Source organism: Tyto alba, unplaced genomic scaffold, assembly GCF_018691265.1.
Source record: "Tyto alba isolate M040663 unplaced genomic scaffold, T.alba_DEE_v4.0 Super-Scaffold_14, whole genome shotgun sequence".
Classification (NCBI taxonomy): Eukaryota; Metazoa; Chordata; class Aves; order Strigiformes; family Tytonidae; genus Tyto; species Tyto alba.
Genome location: NW_024881276.1, coordinates 39,288,234 through 39,306,277, shown reverse-complemented (window position 1 = coordinate 39,306,277; position 18,044 = coordinate 39,288,234). Strand labels below are relative to the sequence as shown.

Genomic DNA, 18,044 nt, shown 5'->3' with positions numbered 1-18,044 from the left:
CTGTGCAATAACAATAATAAGCATCATTATTCACTGTATTCTAGAAAATATTAGAACAAAATGTTACAAAACCTTACCCACAGTATGTCAGATATGCAGGGGGAGAGGGCTATATCTATGAAGATTCTACACTGAATTTGTTAAAAAGAAAAGGAAAGGTGAGCATCCTCTTAATTTATCTATTTTCATTCCAACTGCATATATGCAGAAGGAGGTGCATTGTGGTGATATTTGACCTTTTGATGACTGAAATCACATGCTATACTGGATTACAAAATATACTTATATCTTCAAAAGGAAATGTATTCTCAATTTACAGTGAGCCTTGATTATGAAGGGCAGAAAATATATATATATATATATTTTTTTTTTAAGGGAAGAAAATTTTAAATTTATAACTTCATGTAAGATTGCTAGGGCCTGAGGCAAAAAAAACAGAGCATGTATCTATTTTACAGATGCCAAAATAATTACATGATGGCTATCTGTGGAGTAATCTCTAATAGATTGCATTTTGTCAGCATTTCTCTATGTAATGTTAGAGCCAAAATAATTCATAGTAAATGGAAAAAAAAGTCCTTGTTTTGAAGTATCTATGACTTTGACCTTTGATGTCCTCCTAAGGCATTCTGTTAAGCATTGGTTAATCTGAGAAAGGTCTTGGTTTACAGACAGGGTACTATGCTTGTAAAGCTTATATAAGAATAAGGAGTATAGAAATTACTGAAGTAATTTGTTTTTATTATGCAAGTACTGGACTTCTTTGTTGCTTCAAAGGTGCTAAAAGCCATCTGAGGTGCTGATAGGCTTTCCTCCTAGATTTACGAGGTCTTTCAGACTTGAAAAGCACTTATGGTTTATTAAGATCACTTCATTTTTTAAAACTTAAGGGCACTTTGTTTTATATATCTCTTAGCTTTATCCAAGTGATAGAATCTTCAGAAATAATAGGAGGCTTCTCACTCATGGTCAAAACACCCCTTTTATTGTGTTGCAATAGAACTGTGGTATAGCAAATAAACACTTCTACACTTTCATGTGCTGATGGCACTGGGAACTGGATATATGGGTTTTTTTAGTAACTTGGTGCAACTTCTGTTTCATCTTCTTTTATGTTCTTTAGTTTGGAGAAGTGAAAAAAAGAAATAATAACATGACCAATGGCTCCAAGCCAGATCAAGTCTCTATTAAAGTAAGCAGAAAAAATTCTTTGACTTCAGCAGAAGCAGTGTCAGCCTAGCCACTTATGTTACATGATTTACTGTGTCTGGATGGCTTGAGGGCTACTTGGGAACACAAGAAGTTGCACTGGGTTATTAATGCCATATTCAGTATAAATGGGATAAGTATATATGAGGTTTGCGGCGCATGTGAGTAGTATTTTATACTTCCATAACCAAAATAATTTGATGTATCCAATTTTGATGCATCAATATTTAGGGGAATGTAGTAAGGAAGCTGTACGAGAATGCAGGTTAAACTTAATAAAGTTCTGTTGAAAACAGAACAGAAGCGAAAGGACCCGTCTTTTGACTTACCATTCTGAATAACTAACAATGACATCATTCCCCTTTCTGAAAACATACTGTTTCCTCTAGATGTAACCTGGATTAAATTTATATCTGAAAACATTTTCATTTTTCCCTAGTCCACAGGAGGAAAATATCTATGTGTTTTACTTTTTAGAGACAAATTTTTTTGTTCTTAGATGGATCGTGCTTTCTCAGGTTTTTTACATGAAGCAATAGGTGTGTGGTTTTGTTTGGTTGTTTTAATAAACTTTCTAGATTAGGTCTATTTGAGAGACCCAGTTCATCCAAGAGAACACATTCATCCAATAGCATCTCGTTGTAGACTAGATGACCTCCAGAGGTCCCTTCCAACCTAAATTATTCTATAATTTCTTCATTAAGTCCTATCATTCTGTTGTATTAGTTTGTATTGTTGACATGATGATTTTATCCTTGATTACCCTCTTTCAGTGCATCAGTATCTCCTGGTTCCAGGGCATCCAGAAACCTCAGTAATTAAACTGAAATTTTTGAAGTGTGGGTGTTTCAGTATGGAAGGGGATTTGTAAATTCAGATGGTGTCTGGTGAGATCTACAATATAGTTCAGTCTTCTTGGTAGACAGATGTTCTTTGGTGCTTCCAGAAATTCTATCTTGTTTCTAGAACAGTAGTAAAATATTCTGTATTTATTGCTTTTGATTCCCATCCACACTTCTGTATCAATTTGGAACTTTCCCTGTTGGGTGTTATGTTATAATGAGCCAAGCTGGACACATAGGCCTGTGACTGGGGCTACCGATAGGCAGGGTATCAGAATGTTAGGTGGATGTACTTGAGAAGAAAAAATAGGAGATAGTCTACTGATTACTGACTGGGATATTTGCCAGTAATCCTCCAAAACAAAGAACTACAAATAATTTTTGCTCCCTCCCTTCATTTTAGATTATATAGCACTGCAGAAAGTAGATGTGAGAAAGGTATATACCTCTGTCCCAAAGTAGATGACCCATTTGCCCTCAGACCATTTTAAAAAGGCCTTAACAGCATGAAAGGCCTTAAAGAGAGGAATGGTTTGGTGGAAGTGCTGTACCTGCCAATCTATAAGCACACCCACATTCCTTAACATCTAACAATAAATCACACCTCTCTTTGAAGTGTCACTAACAACCAAGCCACTATTCAGTAGTGAATGTCCATGTATCTATGGTCCATGGCTTGGGGGATGTATTTTTTTTGCTGCAGATTCTTGGCACTATTTACTGTTGACACAAGATTGTTGCAGGTAGCAAGAGTGACAGATAGCTTTGTCAAAGTTCTAACAGTCCTTTGGTTGTAATGTACTTTTCCATTACCGTATCCTTTGTTCAATGTGGATGGAGTAGCAGCAGTGGAGAGGACTAGAATGTTATATTTGTTATCATTTAAATTATTTATTTTTAAATTAAACCTAATACCACTTACTTGGCAAGATTTTGGAATGCCATCATTCTGTTAAACTGTGTCCCTGTGTAGTGGTCTGCTGAGCACAGCATGATGTCTCTCCTCTCCCAAAAAGATAAATAATCACACAGCTATTGGTAAAATTCATAATGGGTGATTGGAGGGAACTATAGTTTCCTAGACCTGGGCTTGGCTAAATTATGAGAAAGAACAAATTGTAGTAATGAAGCAGCAATAAAAATGTCTTTCTATGAAAAGGTAGTAAAATTGACTTCTTCCAAATGAAGGATATGGTCATGGCTCAGGCTAAGGGATGACTCCCAGAGACAAGAAAGATGGGTTTGGTTTTTTTTTTCTTTAAAAAGACAGAAGCCCAATTGAAAAGATGAGTTTGGCTAAGGCTACACAAATGTTTGGTGTCTTATAATGTCATCAAAGAACTGGAAAGTTCAGTTAGTTTGTTCATTTTTGCCATAAGTTCAGGGATGGGTGCAATTTGTATGGCCAGTGGCGAGTCTTTAACCATAAAGCTTTGAGTTTCTGGCAGGCTGACCTTGTATCTCAGAAAAAGAGGAATAGAAAGCAATCTCTGCTGTGCTTCTCCCCAAGTGATGTTCTACCTGAGCAGAAAACGTTGTGCCTTCCTCAGCTGCGATAGGACTCCTGTGCTCACACACTAGGCAGACGCTATGCCAACTACTACGAGAGGCAGCTCTTCTGTGCAGATGTGCACAGCCCTATGTCTGTGTCAGCCTCTCACCTCTGTCAGAGCTAGTCACTCGGCTTGTATGTTTGAAGTTAAATGTGAGTTGTACATGGGTTTTCGGTGTTACTCTGTGGAAATACCAGAGACCATCCACAGATACCAAAAGAATTCATTAACTGAATGGTTCATTAATACAAAGTACAATGACAGCAGGGACCATTAAAGGCCAAAACAAAACACTTTGCTGTGCTATTGGTGTAGCTGGGTAATTTTTGACTTAATTTCCTTTATTCTTTCAGTTCTACGGGATGACTTCAGACAAAATCCATCAGATGTAATGGTAGCCGTGGGTGAACCTGCAGTGATGGAATGTCAACCTCCAAGAGGTCACCCAGAACCCACTATATCATGGAAAAAAGATGGGACTCCTCTAGATGACAAAGATGAGAGAATTACAGTAAGTATAAAAAATTTTCAAACTGCGAAAATCAACTAATCTAAAATTACTAGTCTCTTGAGCATGCGGGCATCCAGCCATGCTCTGCTTTCTAGGATTGATCCTTTCCTTGTCTTGGAGGGAAGGCTACTTTGCATTTAGCTTGGAATGTGTCATCTAGTCTCATACTACTTCATTGCAGGGTATGCATTTGTTTGTTAAAGAGGACCAGGTAAAACCTATGTTTTTCTCTTCCTCAGAGGAATTAGAAGCTTGTGGAAATGAAATTCATTGTATTTGTTACTGTCCTATAATTTTCTTGCCTTTTATCCACCTACAAATTTCTGCAACCTATAATACCTGCCTTCTTTGGTTGGAAAGAGGAACTACTAGTAGTCTAGGTGAGACCTTCTTTTGTAATTCTGTTGAAGAGAATCCACTCAGAAAAGTGTGTTGCATTAGAAAGGATAAGAAGACTTTTGAGATATAGTCACATTTTTTTAGAGAGATGATGGCTTATCCTGCCATCTCAAATTAAGTTGTTTTCTTGTTAGAGGTGTTGTCATACTCATTTGTATCTGTAGCCTGCTGAATACAGTGTGTGCTTATTCAAGAGTATGGATAAAGCAGCTTCTCAAATCAGAAAACTGTCCTTCTTTTATTTTTTGACATGTGAAACAATAAGCAAGTGAGGCTAAATGGCTTGTAGAAATGGCAGTGAAAAATGAAGTTCAAAAATCATTTATATGCTGCCAACATGGTGATATAAAACATGTTTCCATATGATGAGGAACCGTATCATCTGAAAGCACATTCCATGTAGGATCCTGTTTGGTACTGGGAGAATTACTAGCGTAAAACAAGATCAGTGACACATACAATTTATATACCTCAACCATATGCTGAAATAGGGGAAATTTTTAATGGAAGAACACTTAAACCCCAGCAACCTAAGTAAAAGATTACCATTTTTGTTTGAGATTTAAATTGCCTGTTGTTCCATTTGTTTTTTACAAACAAGACAAAGCTCAGGCATCCTGTAGTTGTGGTGTATGCATACATTTAAATTTTTAAGTACACTACCGAACCTATACTGATTGCTGGCTGTTAACTCAGTTCCTCCAATCGTACTTGCTAAGAACTTGCAATTTCCTTTTCAAATCTCCTTCCCACTGTGACAAATCAATTGACCTGAGACAAAGAGAAGATTCCAATGCTACTCTTTTTTTCAGGAAATGCTTTCTAAACTTGCATTTTCTATTGCTATAGTTTATTCTTTTGAAGGATTTTCAGGTTTTGCTAATTAAGTACATTTCTTTCTTTACACGTGAAAACTGCTCTTCTCCCAGCTGCCAGCACAAAGACGTACCCAGAACAAAAGCAGCTATCACTGACTGGCAGTGCCACCTGTATTTATTAAAACTGTGCTCACAATGGAAAAAGCCCCTCAGTTTCGTTTTCTTTTCTGGTAATTGTATCAAATACTCACCTACACAGTATTCTTTCACCACGACATCTGGTGAAGTTATCTTGCTTCATCAGTTTCTGCTTCCAGAAACAAACAGATGAAAATGAGTTTTGATGTAGGTGTAGATACACACTTGTTTCACGTGCCCAAATGACTGTTTGTTTTCTGAGGTGTAAATTAACAGTGCTGTGATAGCTAGATCAGCTGCATACATATATGTTATATTTGCGTGGCATTGTCTTAAGCAGCACTGTTAATATCATGGCTGCTTTCTCACACAGGAAAGAGACTGAAGCTACATTGTAATGCAGATTTGCATCAACTTACAGCTGTAGCAAGATCTTGCCAAGTGGATAAATATGCATTCAGATGTATGTCTTAACAGCTTTGCAGTAACCATCTGTATTATCTTGCTAGTGGCTGGGAGGCGAGGGGAGATTGGGACCTGGAATGGACAACATGCTAAAGGACAGATGGATCAAGAATACAAATTTTGAAACCTGACTTAGAATTATTCCATGTCTGTTAACTTATCTCCTTTTGGACATTTCCATTTCAGTTTAGCAACAGGAACATAAAGCATTAAAAGAAAGCAACAGCTCTAATAAGTATGAAATTGTTGGATCTTCAGTGATAGATTTCATTTTTGCATTAAATCAACTTCTTTTTCCTAAAAAAAATGTTTTTCATTTAAGTGCCTATCTTTAAAATTAACACCTACATTCATTTGATGCCAAAATTATCATTGACTCAGTGAGACTATATTTCAGGTAATACAGTTTACATGTGTTACCTTCCTCTTTTTAAACCATGAAATTACCAGATCGGGAAATGTCAAACTATATGGGTTGGTGTTCGATATATATGTAATAACAGTGGGCATTTAATCAATGAAAATACTTCAGTGGCTCCACTTCTAAAGCATTTCCAGTTGTTAATTCTTACAGACTTATCTTTGACTCATTGCCATTTTAAGAGTTCTGTAGGTGTCAAAGGCTGTTTGAAGCATTTCATATTAATGCTTTCCTTTCTGACAAGAGATTTAAAATAAGCATTGATTGTACTTTTTTTTTTTTATGAATAAGGGATAATGCTTGACACTTCCTTTTTGATTCATATCTATACTTTCTTCAAAAAGACAATATGTGCGTGAAGCAACCTTATTTTTCATATCTAGAACCTTTTTTTCTCATCTGCAATGACAATGTTGCTCTTTGAGTTAGAACTAGGCTTTACAGACTACTAAGGGTGCCAGAGAAACAAGGGTGGTAGCTTGGTTCCTGACAGAAAATTTGAAGCAATGGATGTGGATAAATCGCAGTTAAGTAAGATCCAAGTTAAGGCACAACTTCCTCTGGAATGCAATAAAAAAGAAAATATTATTTTGTCCTGGTAGGGTTAAGGAAATTGATATGTTTATATAGGTGAGATAATAAAAATCAAAGTAGTCTTTGCATATTTTTAGTCCATATGTAGGGCAAATAAATGTGCTTTGAAGAGAAATAAATGTATATGTCTTTCAGATTATAAACAGTAGTGAATGGAATAAATAAGTAATGAAAGTAAGGGTATGGGCAGAGCTATCTGTGATGGGGATTATAGTAACAGAAATCTTTGAGCGTTGCTCTCCCAGTACTGCTCAGTTTTAGCACAAGTCAGACTCAGTGTAGACTCTTCAGTGTACACACGTCTACCAGGTGCCTCTGATGAAGAATCGTCATTCAAATATTGCTTTCTCTCTGCTCTTGAATATGTTGTCTATAAACAGTTTTCTTGATGTACTGGAGCTAAACGTGTTTTTTCTCATGTGTACTCTTTACACCACAATATGAAAGCGTATGCTTGATGTGGCTAATCCCTCTCCATATATTACAAATGAAGTGGGAATGACAGTCCTGCATGTGAAGCAAATGCTTATCTTTAACTTAATTTGTTGAATTGCCAAACAAATATCATGAGCAGAATTAGAGCAATTCTGTGCTAATCTAGTTAATTTTTCTCCCAGGATTACTGTGGAGTCAAGAATCCCTCCTATGATATATATAGCTGAAAAGGAGTGCTCCAGTACAGTCTACTGAATAGCTCTAATTTCTCGCTGTGAATAATGTAAAAATAGAATGTATTTTTCCAATTTCTGAAAGGTTCTGTCTGCACTAGGAGGGGCTGTGCGACTCTCCTCATGGAGCTGAGACATGGTAGAGAAAGAAGATGCAAGGTCTTGTCTGTGAGTGGTAGAGAAGGGAGCTCACCGGGGAAGTTCCTCGGTCTGTTTCCAGCCCTTAGTGGTGTTTATGCGTTTGGAATCGCTGTCTTGCAAGGTGAAGTTCACAGACCTGCAGATTGCTCGGAGCAAGGATCTAGGCCAGGACTCCAGGCTTCTAGGTATCCTCACCAGGAAGAGTCCTGCTCCCAGCCCCATCAGTCTAGCCACCTTCTTTGCATGGCAGCCTGGTGTCAGTAGGACTAGGATGCAGCTACCTGTTGCAGGCACTTACCTCGGCACCAAAAGCTAGGAGTTTGCATTCCCTTGGGCTGAGGAGGAAGTGCAGTCAGTCTAATTTTTGCTGACTGCTGTAATCGCTGTGCTTGGTCTTTCCAAATGTATTCTGTCTGGATGCAGTTGGCAGGAGTATCAGTGTCTGCGAGTGCCATTAGCAATGACTTCCTTGGGCACTCACAGCAACTGCAGTGAATATTGGTCCTCTGAATACCTCCAGTGGGCCTCCATTCACTTGGCAGCCATCTTCCTGTTGTACCCCCAAAACCTCCCACTACTTTTCAAATGGTGTCCCCACCGACTACGTAGCACACACTGCTGCAATGACATTTTCACCTCATTCCCCATCCATTTCCTCCATCTCACAACCTGCCCTTGCATCCACCCAGCCTTCTTCTCCCACCTGTCTAGCCCCAGTCTATCACCTGATTAGTGCTCACTGCTTGTGTGGAGATAACAATTTGGAATCTCCGATAAGCAAAACCTCCTGCTGTATGCTGTAATGCAAAGGCACTCTTCCTTTGGCTTTGCTGTTAATGTAAATGACAGGTGTGCTGTGATTTGTAATGAATACTGTTGTCTGTCTGCATTAGGTTTGCTCAGAGCCTCCCTTAAGGAACTGTGTTGCTGCTCTGTCTTCTTTGTGAATCCCAAATGCAATTGCCTGTATATAAGATGCTGACATCAGTAATCTAACCAAGATGGTGGGGCCTTTGAGCGTATCTTTAGGCAAAACCTGTCAATAATTACAGACTCTCAGGATTGCAAAGTGTACAGAAGATTTTGTGGATCTCCCATCTAGACAGGGCAACCTCCATATGCCTTTGGATCTCTCTCTCAATTTGTCTCATATTTTAGGGGCAATGCCTGCATAATTAACTAGGCCTCGGTAAAATCAGGATGCAGTCCGGGTGCCTGTAATTATTAGTACTTTTCCAGTTGGAGAATGTGTACGTATCTTGCATAAGGTCCAGATCAAGTTGATGTTTGGGCCAGACTTGGAGGTCAGGATTTCACAGCTGCTTCTGTTCCTGCCCCATGACCTGTAGTAGCCCATGCTTCAGAAAGCTTCCTAATTGTTCACATGAAGTCATGGTCTAGGTGGCAGAAGAAAAAAGCTGTGCATACTGAACATGAAATTTTAATAAGTAAAATCTTTTACATATACATGAAAAAGGATGCTGGTACCTGAGAAAGAAATCCTTTGTAATTGAATACAAAAAGCAAAGCCTTTGCATTGAAACTTTGGTGCAGCACTGTGATTGCCATTTCCCCTTCTTTCGTATTAACTCTTATCTATCATTTATCCTCAATCATCCTCATTTGATTTTTTAAAGAAAAAACTTGAGAAGCCATTTATCTTTCCTTGTTCAAATTTCTTAGCTTTTAAGATAAAACTTACAGGATGAATAATGCATACAGGTTTTCATTCCTTTTTTGTGTGGCTGTCTTGTGATGTCATTAGTTTTGAATTACTTACACCCTTATTTTAGATAAGTTGTAACTTGAATTCTTGTTTCCTGTTTCATTTCCTGGTCCTTAAATAGTACATCACAAATACGAAGCATTTATTCTGTCTTGCGCAGTGCTATTTTTACATGAGTGAGTGATGAAAGTGTTTTCTACAAAATGTGTAAGCAAAGCCTCTGATCTTCTGCTGTGACAAGAAAACCTCCTTAAAGGTGCTGTCCACAGGAAGACATTTATTTGCCCCAAATTTTTTGCTAAGGAATTGTCAAAGAAAACTTGCTTCATTCTTCTTCGTGGAGACCATTCACAGTCTCTTTGTGCTTTGGCAAGTTTAAAACTACGTAGGTGATCCCAGCGTGATCTCAATCATGACAAGAAAGGAAAAAGAAATGGAAGAAATTACTATGCCTATCAGTTAAAAAGGAGAAGAGAAAGGGTTGTTTATACTGGAGGGAACAGTGGAAAAAGCAGAAATTAATTCCCTATATAGGAAAGGGGCCTTTCCTTCCAAAGTTAAATTGCAGTGGGAAAAATTGCAGAGGAGAGTTGAATCAAGAAAAATGGAACAAGAACTGATCAAATTTGTTGCTGTGTGCTGTGCAGGAGCAACAGTCTTAACCCTTTAAAACAGCAATGCTCCTGACACAAACCATACTGTTACAGTGCCACTCCAAATTACTTCAAGGTGTTTATCCTTGTTTCTTTCTTCTCCATTTCTTTGTCTTTTTCTGGCCCGCTCTCTTTTTTCATTAATCTCTTAATTAATCGTTAATCTCTTAACATTTAATTTCCCCAAATTACATGTTTTAGATACACAGCAAAAGAATGCATATTCCTGTAGATGTAATGCTAGTGGTAACGTAGCCTGTCCTATGGAGATCTACATGAAAAAGATCATGGCCTGGGTACACAGCACACAGATCAATGGGGGTGAGGGGAAGTGAGAGAGCAAGTACATAGAGTTCAGGGTTTTATTTCATTTTAATTGTTTTTCTTCTTTGGGGCAGATTAAAGGGCAAGCAGCAATTTCCTATATGCCTCAGGAGGGTTAGAAGGAGAAGTGTATTTTTTCTTCTAATTCCTAATATGTATTTGTTACCCCCCCACACAATTTCCTTTCTTCCCAGTCCTTTTTCTTCATTCTGTCTTTTTCTCTCACTCCATAAGAGGTTTGGCTTCCCACTCTACCTCTCTTTTTCCTTTGTCTGCTGATCCCTACAAACGTGGCTTCCTTGAGGATCAGGAGTAGTTTTTGTTAATAATTTATATTTCTTTTGCTATTAATATCATTTCCTCTGGCGACACAAGTGGAGCTGCTGTGAGTTAACTTGGCACCCCAAGGGGAAAAAAGTGTGAAAGATTGTGAAAAATTATTTGGAACCACATAGCTGTCCCAGATATTCTCCCAGGGAGAATAGTTCTAAATCCTGCTGTTTCTTGCTCTTAGTTTTTCCAGAATGTGACATTGTTCTTCTGCGTTCACGCTTAAAGCTCTGTTTCAGGGTCCCAGTTGCTCCTGATAGAGTCTTTGTGCTCTCCAGATTCCACAGATCATTCAAAATGTGTCTTCTGGATTGTATCCCTTGGTTTTTTTGTTCTGGCCATGGCATGTGGTTCTGTTGTCTCCTGCATTATCATCAGGGCACTTTTCCGATCTTCCTCCTTAATTCTCTCTGCGTGCCTGCCTTTTCCCCTGCCGTGTGTAAACCACTCAAGTTTCCACATCTGCATAACCACTCTTTCTGTGTTAAGACAAAGAGTTCTCAGGGTATCTTCTGCTACACTGCTACTTCCCATGTCAATTTCTTATTATCACAGGCATATCTGAGCTTTTTTCAGTGCCACGTTAATATTTGATTAACATTTGTCACATCTTTTCATGCATTTTCTGTGGGTATTTTTGCTGAGCCCTAAAAAATATTACTTTCTTCTGCAGAGGAACCTGCTTATCTTGGACAGCTGTAAAAAAATCTGACTAATAGCCTGGGCTAACAGAAAGAAGAGAAAATATCAGACATACTTTCATTTTTGTATTAATTTTCCTCTTTCTCTTCTTCCATTCTATTTGGAGTCTTACCACACTCGCATCGTTTTTCAGACTCAGCTCTTTGAGGCGAGCCTTTTCATCTCTAACACATCCATGAGTAGTTTCCAACCCTGACCACAGCTGTTAATAGTGACAGCTTGTGTTTCTACAAGCACTGAAATAAACGTGGATTGAAAATCCTAACCTATTACAAGATTCTCTCCTTGCAGCTTTTTGCAGGTTTGCCATTTTAGAGAGCATAGCTATGCAGACTTTGTCAGGCAGATGTGAGCTCATTCAGTTTGCTCTTTGAATCGACCAGAAGCCATATGGCAGCGGTTAATGTGGCGCCGAGCCTGAGCTAATAAGCCCTGCTGAGAGACAGGCTAGATCACTCCAGCACGGTATTGTACTAATATGGCCACACAGCTTCTGTTGCACTGAGGATAAGGGCAGAATGAGCTTGCGTTGGCTTGAAGTCTCCACATGCCAAGCCAAATGACCTGAAAACGCCCGTGTGGACATTCCCTTCCTTCTCTATAGCTCTTAGAGTCAACTGTCCCGAATACTTCTTATGGGGACAAGATGCTTTCTCCATAAGTGTGATGTTTTCTGCAAGAAAATGGTAAAGAAAAAGCCCTTCGGTCTAAAGTGTTTGTCCGATATTGTCCTAATTGGTTTAAATGGCTCATTATTAATCTTGAATCTTTTATGTCATATTGCTGGATAAAATATAGGACAAGTTAAACCATGCATTGGTTCACACTTGATGTCATGTGTCTTTTCCGTAGACATCTCCAAAGGAAAATATTGATCTGTGGAATTAATGGAAAGGGAGGGAACATCATGACGCAGGGCAAAAGGGCAGCCCAGTGTCAAACAGCTGTGGATTGGGGAGGACACCAGGTTCTGTAGGTTTTTGCTGGCTATTACAAACACTAGATTTTACATTTAGGACCAAACTGATCTCCTGTGCTCCCAAGGTCATGCCTGGTAATAGCGTAACCTACTGTGTGAGGTTATGAGTTCATACTAACTGAAACTACTGGAATTGACACTCATCATAATTCAGTGTTAGATTGCTATGGTCATTTAATTGCTGGCATTTTAAACCAAGTTAATGCTGCTCATATTGTCCCTATAGCTAAGAGTATCCGATCCTTCTATTTTTTCTCACAACTTTCAAAATGTTTCTCTGCATCAGGGATGCTTGTTGCTTCAGCTACTTTGTTGCCACTTAAAATGTTAGGTATTAGACATGCATAACCATGGTTTATCAGTATTGATTCACCCAGTAGCAGTGAAAACTACTCCACTAATTTGAACTAAGTATGCATTTTTCTATGCTTAACTTTATTTTACACTGATTTCTACTTTTAAATATAAAAGTAAAGTGAAGAAGAATAAAGTTATTTTGGAGATACTCTGTCGACTTAAAGGAATTTGAAAACTCATTGAGTCAAAATTCTCAACGGTTTTCTTTTGTCCCTAGTCATGAACTGATGACCTAGATAGTAAAAGAAAATAAATGCCTGCAGCAAATAGAGTATGTGTTAGATATCTGAGTTTTGAGACTTCCACAGGCCTAGACATTAGACTATCAGGATTTTCTTGTTAAAATGTCTTATTGAAAGTTTTGAACCTTTGGGACCATCTGAAGTTATAGAAATGGAGTCTGGGAAGCTTCTCCCTCAAAAATAATGAAAAAAAACAGGTGGTTGTTATCTCAGAGTAGGTTACTTGAGCTATCCAGAGCGTGTAGGACTTTTTGATTTGAATTGTAGCAGCAAATGTGATTTTTTTATGCTGAGAAAGTAAATTCTTTGTTTTGTTTGGCTGACAGTCTAGTTGTTGGGGTTTTTCAGGATGGGTAAGGGAGAGGAAGAAAGGATGTGGGAGGGAAATTATTTCTTCATTCATTTTATTCTCTTAATGAAAAAGAAACATTTTTATTTGATTAGGTTTTTTAAGCAGTCAGGAAAGGAGCCTTTGCTTATACTGCACACAATAAAGACGAAGATTGGGTTTAGAAAGTTAATTCTTCTCCTCCCCTCCCTTCATCAGCTGTATGGAAATCATATATATAGAGTGTGGACATCGTTCTCTAAATTAATAATCCGTTTCTGGAGACACCGTTATCCCGAGACCCTTAGGGATTGCTGTGCTGTGTGCCTTCTCCAATTCCTCATCATGAACAAAAACAGCAAGAAGAGAAGCAATAGTCAAAGAATCAGACCTTTAAAGCCTTTTACGAATTGATACACTGAACATTAGGACTCACACTGGGAAGCATGCACACTGTATGCAGGCAGAAAACAAGTTCAAAGTAGAGTTCAGTCCGTTAGACATGGAACTTGGGATCCACACAGATCAAATGTGCAAAAAAGCACTAGAAATTTTCCACATTCCAGGGTTCTTTCATGCAGACTTCTGGACCTGTGAGCCTTTTGCTTTATTTTTTACTGTATTTACATTAACTTTATACTTATATACAGAGATATTTCAATTAGTAAAGCACGAAAGACCTTTTAACACACAAATATCCCACAAAAATCAGCGTATTATCTGTGGCAAGTCTATATCAGTGAAGTGAAGCAACCCAGCTCCTCACTGTGTTCACTGTTTTCCAAACACTAAAGCCCTCTCCATTTGGTGAGCAGGGGACTGAAGTACATTTTTGTTCTTGAAGGTCTCTAGTGGACCTTATAAATTTGATTGTTCTTGGCATTTTTGATATTTCTAGCTGCTTGCACACCACAGCAGCCACATGTTGTCACTTAAAATCTAAATCTCGGGTAACTGCTAACTGAGACTTTATTGTGTATCATGATTTTTTTAGGAATTAGTTTTGTAAAGTAAAAATGACACTAACTCTAAAAGCATGTTTAATAAAACCTCAACAATCTATGTGCTGAGTTTGCACATATTATGTTCTCATAATCAAAAGAAAAATGTAGAATAAAAATAGTAGAGCCTTAAACAGATGTAAGTGATTAGAGTTTCTTGTTTGGTTTGCTTTGATTTTTTGGTCTACTTTTTGAAAGTTCTGTCAACTTCATTTTTGCTTATTTCACTTTGTTTGGATAGTTTTGCCTTACTGAGTTTCCTGTGATGCTTCTGGTTATATGAAAAGTCTAGTCCAAATCACAGCACTTCAAAAATAATAATTTTTCAGTTCTTGGGTTTCCTCAACCCAACAGAGTACTTCTCTCTCTCCAGGTAATAATATACTCACAATTACTTACTGCCAAGTTCAGATATTCACCACGTGCAGTAGTGTTGGACTAACATACACATTTCAGGGTGTTATTCCAGACTCCTGTGTTATGTTACGCAAGACCAAGTCTGCCTTCTTATGGTTGCCCTTGTTAAAAGGGAAAGAAAAAAAAACTCTTTCCTTATCTAGCTGTAGGACAATTCTTGCTAATACTTATACTGCATTGAGCAATTAATTGATCTTTTTTTTCCTCCTGAAAAATTGTTATCTAACAAGAATCTATTTGTCACATGGTCACATAAAGATTGTTCTTTTATTTAATATGGAAGTGTGGGTAGGTTAGTTATATTTGGATCTAATTATACTTGGATCTAATTATACTCATTTTCTTCTAACTCAGCAGCTTTGCTTTTGTCTCTCTCTTTGTTGCTGTTGTTAGTTGTCTACTGTCTCTGCTAGGCCTCCTGGTTTTGGCTGCATGGGGGAGAATAAATTACACAAAAATAAGAGGGGGAAAAGTGAGTAAGCTCTTCCCCCTATATGTTTAAGAGAGAATAAAATCCACAAACCTTCCAGGGAAAATAATGCTGCTAAAAAAGTAAAACTTGGGAAAGTGAAATGCTTTCCTGATGTATATATCTTGAAATATTTTTAGTGCTACATGGAATACATTTCATTTTGAAACTAGCCATAGAGATGTATGCTTAGGTTACTCTGCCTTCCCTCACAAAATGTGAATTTGGTTCCTTGAACAAAGTGGTTATGACTCAAGATCTCTTAACTGTAAGTATGTGTATTTTACATCATTGCTTTTCCAGGTGTCTATGCCATTCAGAATGCCAAGGTTTTTGAAAGCAAAAGATGTTGACATGATGGCTTGGGCTTCCCTCCACCATGGCCCACATTTCAGACTCTACAGATTTTGCTCTTCCCATTCATGTGAAACCATTTGTCTCTTAGGACTACTTTGAACTCTGATGTTCAGTTTGAGCATTTCTCTTGGAGTAAGACCTAATGCAAATCAAGTAGGAAAAAAATTGCTTGTTCAGAGTAAAGTGTTACCATAGAAGCTGCAGGTACCTGATTAAAGCTATTTTATGGTTCATGGAAGGTATTCCAGGAATCAGTGGTTCTGCTCTTTGGCAAACCAGTACACTGACTAGAATTAAAGACAAGCTGCTTTTACCATGAGACTATACAGTCATTGCAACACGATTTTGTAAAGTGAGCTGCAAAACATTTTCCTACAGAGAAAATTATTGTACAGTAAAGGAAAGATTGCCTTGAGGTAGAAAGTCTGCAAGCTAAGCAAAGCAGATTGCTGGGCTGCTGCAATCTTCCTGTGTGATTATGGATAAGCCTTGAAGTTGTTCAGTACTTCTTATTCAGCATTTCATGAGTCATGGGACTGAATTCATTCATATATGTAAAGCAGCCTAACACTATTGCAGCAAAACTGTGTTGTGCCACTTTGCCAAAGTGCAGAATGTTATTACATCCTAAATCATGAATAGACTCTTTATAGTAGATAAAACAGCAGAGTAATATTCTCACTTACATACTCAGGTCCTACTCCACTTCAGGTATTTGCGATTGCATAATACTTCTAGCCCAGCTACAAATATTTTGAGATTGTCTTTTATTTTAAATGAAACATCTCTTTACCATTCAATTTATATGCTGAAGTGTAAAAGTGGTTTTGAAATTATTGTCCCATGTAGTCAAGGATCTCAAAAGTTTATTAATAAACTAGAAGTGTCTTCATAGTAGGTACATTGCATGATTATAATTTCTGAGAAATTTGCATTCACAATGACTGTGGTTAATGTGTTTCATGAAAATACACTCTGCATACATCCTGAACTCTCAGTGTGAAATTCTGGCACTACTGAAATTAGTGTGAGTATTACCATTGTCTTCACTGAGACTAGTATTTCACCCTTTCCAAGCAAGTATGTAATATGTTTTTTTATTATTGGCTTGTTTGTCATTAAGTTACTTTCCTTTTGCCAGCTGGAGTTTTATGTGCATACTCCATATTAATTCTCATTCTTGTCCTAATGAGACTTTCTGCTAAGAAAATTAACGTTATATGTCTTACCAGTATCTTTTGCATTTGTCATTCTTAAATATTAGGAATTACCCAACTGGAAGTGACAGTTGTTACCCTCCTTTTGTCATCCAAAATCAGTGTCTTTGGTAGTATAAGAGGTCATCTATTATATCTGTTATTCTTGAAGCTAACAAATGTAGGTATTAGGTAGTTGTAACAGGTCTTTCAATAGGAGAATAAACCTTAATTTTAGAAATCTGGACATTTTTAGTAGGACATGGGGAAATAACGTCTAAAATTTGTAAAATTAAGAGTAGCTGGAGCAACCAGAGTAAATAAACCTGTGAGCCTGCTTTACTAATTATTTCTGATTCAAAAATAGAAGGCAACCTTTGAAAATACTCACTTTTATGATTTCAGCTGGTATGAACTGTGTTCTCCCTACATTAACCATCTTAACAAAGGCCATTTCTTCTACTGCTATGAATATGAAGTTCAAGAAAAAGGCACTTCTTCATCTTTGTAACACATACATTTCTTAGACTGCAGTGTCAGTTTTACTGTGCTGCCCTGTCAATGAGTCTCAAATTCACCTTGAAGGATCACCCCCAGGGATGCCAGCTGAACCTCTGACCCTTCTGTTCTGACTGTCACTGAGGTTAACACATCATTACAGCTTGTGATGTTTGGGATACCTGTTCATTTGAAGCCTTTATCAACCTACACCGTTTCAGACAACTTAAACAGAAGCCTCAGTCTTTTTCATAGGAGTATGTGCTGATGATTTTTGAGAGTGAATTATATTTCTTCTTAATTTTGTTTTAAAATAGATGTGAAATTTTAAAACTTACAGCTTTATCTTTGTTTTTCCTAAATTATTAAAATAACAACCATATGGCTATAAGTAAAAATAAAAAGAAGAGAAAGCATTTTGTTTTTAAATTTGAAAATGGGCAGATTCATACCCGTTGCTTACAGCACTACATAGCTACACAGTGCAAAAATTGTGCCGTGACAGACAAAAGGACATTGTTAAGTATTGGCTTTGCGGGGTAAGTTGTAGCTAGTGACAGGTTAAGGACACTTTGCTTATTTGGAATTGTCTTATCAAGGTACCATGTTGGATAATTAGCTGTTTATAATTAAAATACATTTTGGTTTGCTAACCCAGAAAATTATATTTGCAAATAATGTTCTTGTCTGTGGGACTGATATCTAA

The 18,044-nt window shown here is 37.6% G+C and overlaps 1 protein-coding gene across 7 annotated transcripts in view; it reads left to right on the top strand.

Annotated features, from left to right (window-relative positions):
• Nucleotides 1-18,044, top strand: part of ROBO1 (roundabout guidance receptor 1) — a 740,888-nt gene that overhangs the window by 623,196 nt on the left and 99,648 nt on the right. For all 7 annotated transcript variants that reach the window (XM_032989478.2, XM_032989487.2, XM_032989502.2 and 4 more), the window contains one exon: nucleotides 3,958-4,115. In XM_032989478.2, the coding sequence (XP_032845369.1) occupies nucleotides 3,958-4,115 (158 nt within the window). The remainder of the gene's footprint in view (nucleotides 1-3,957; nucleotides 4,116-18,044) is intronic.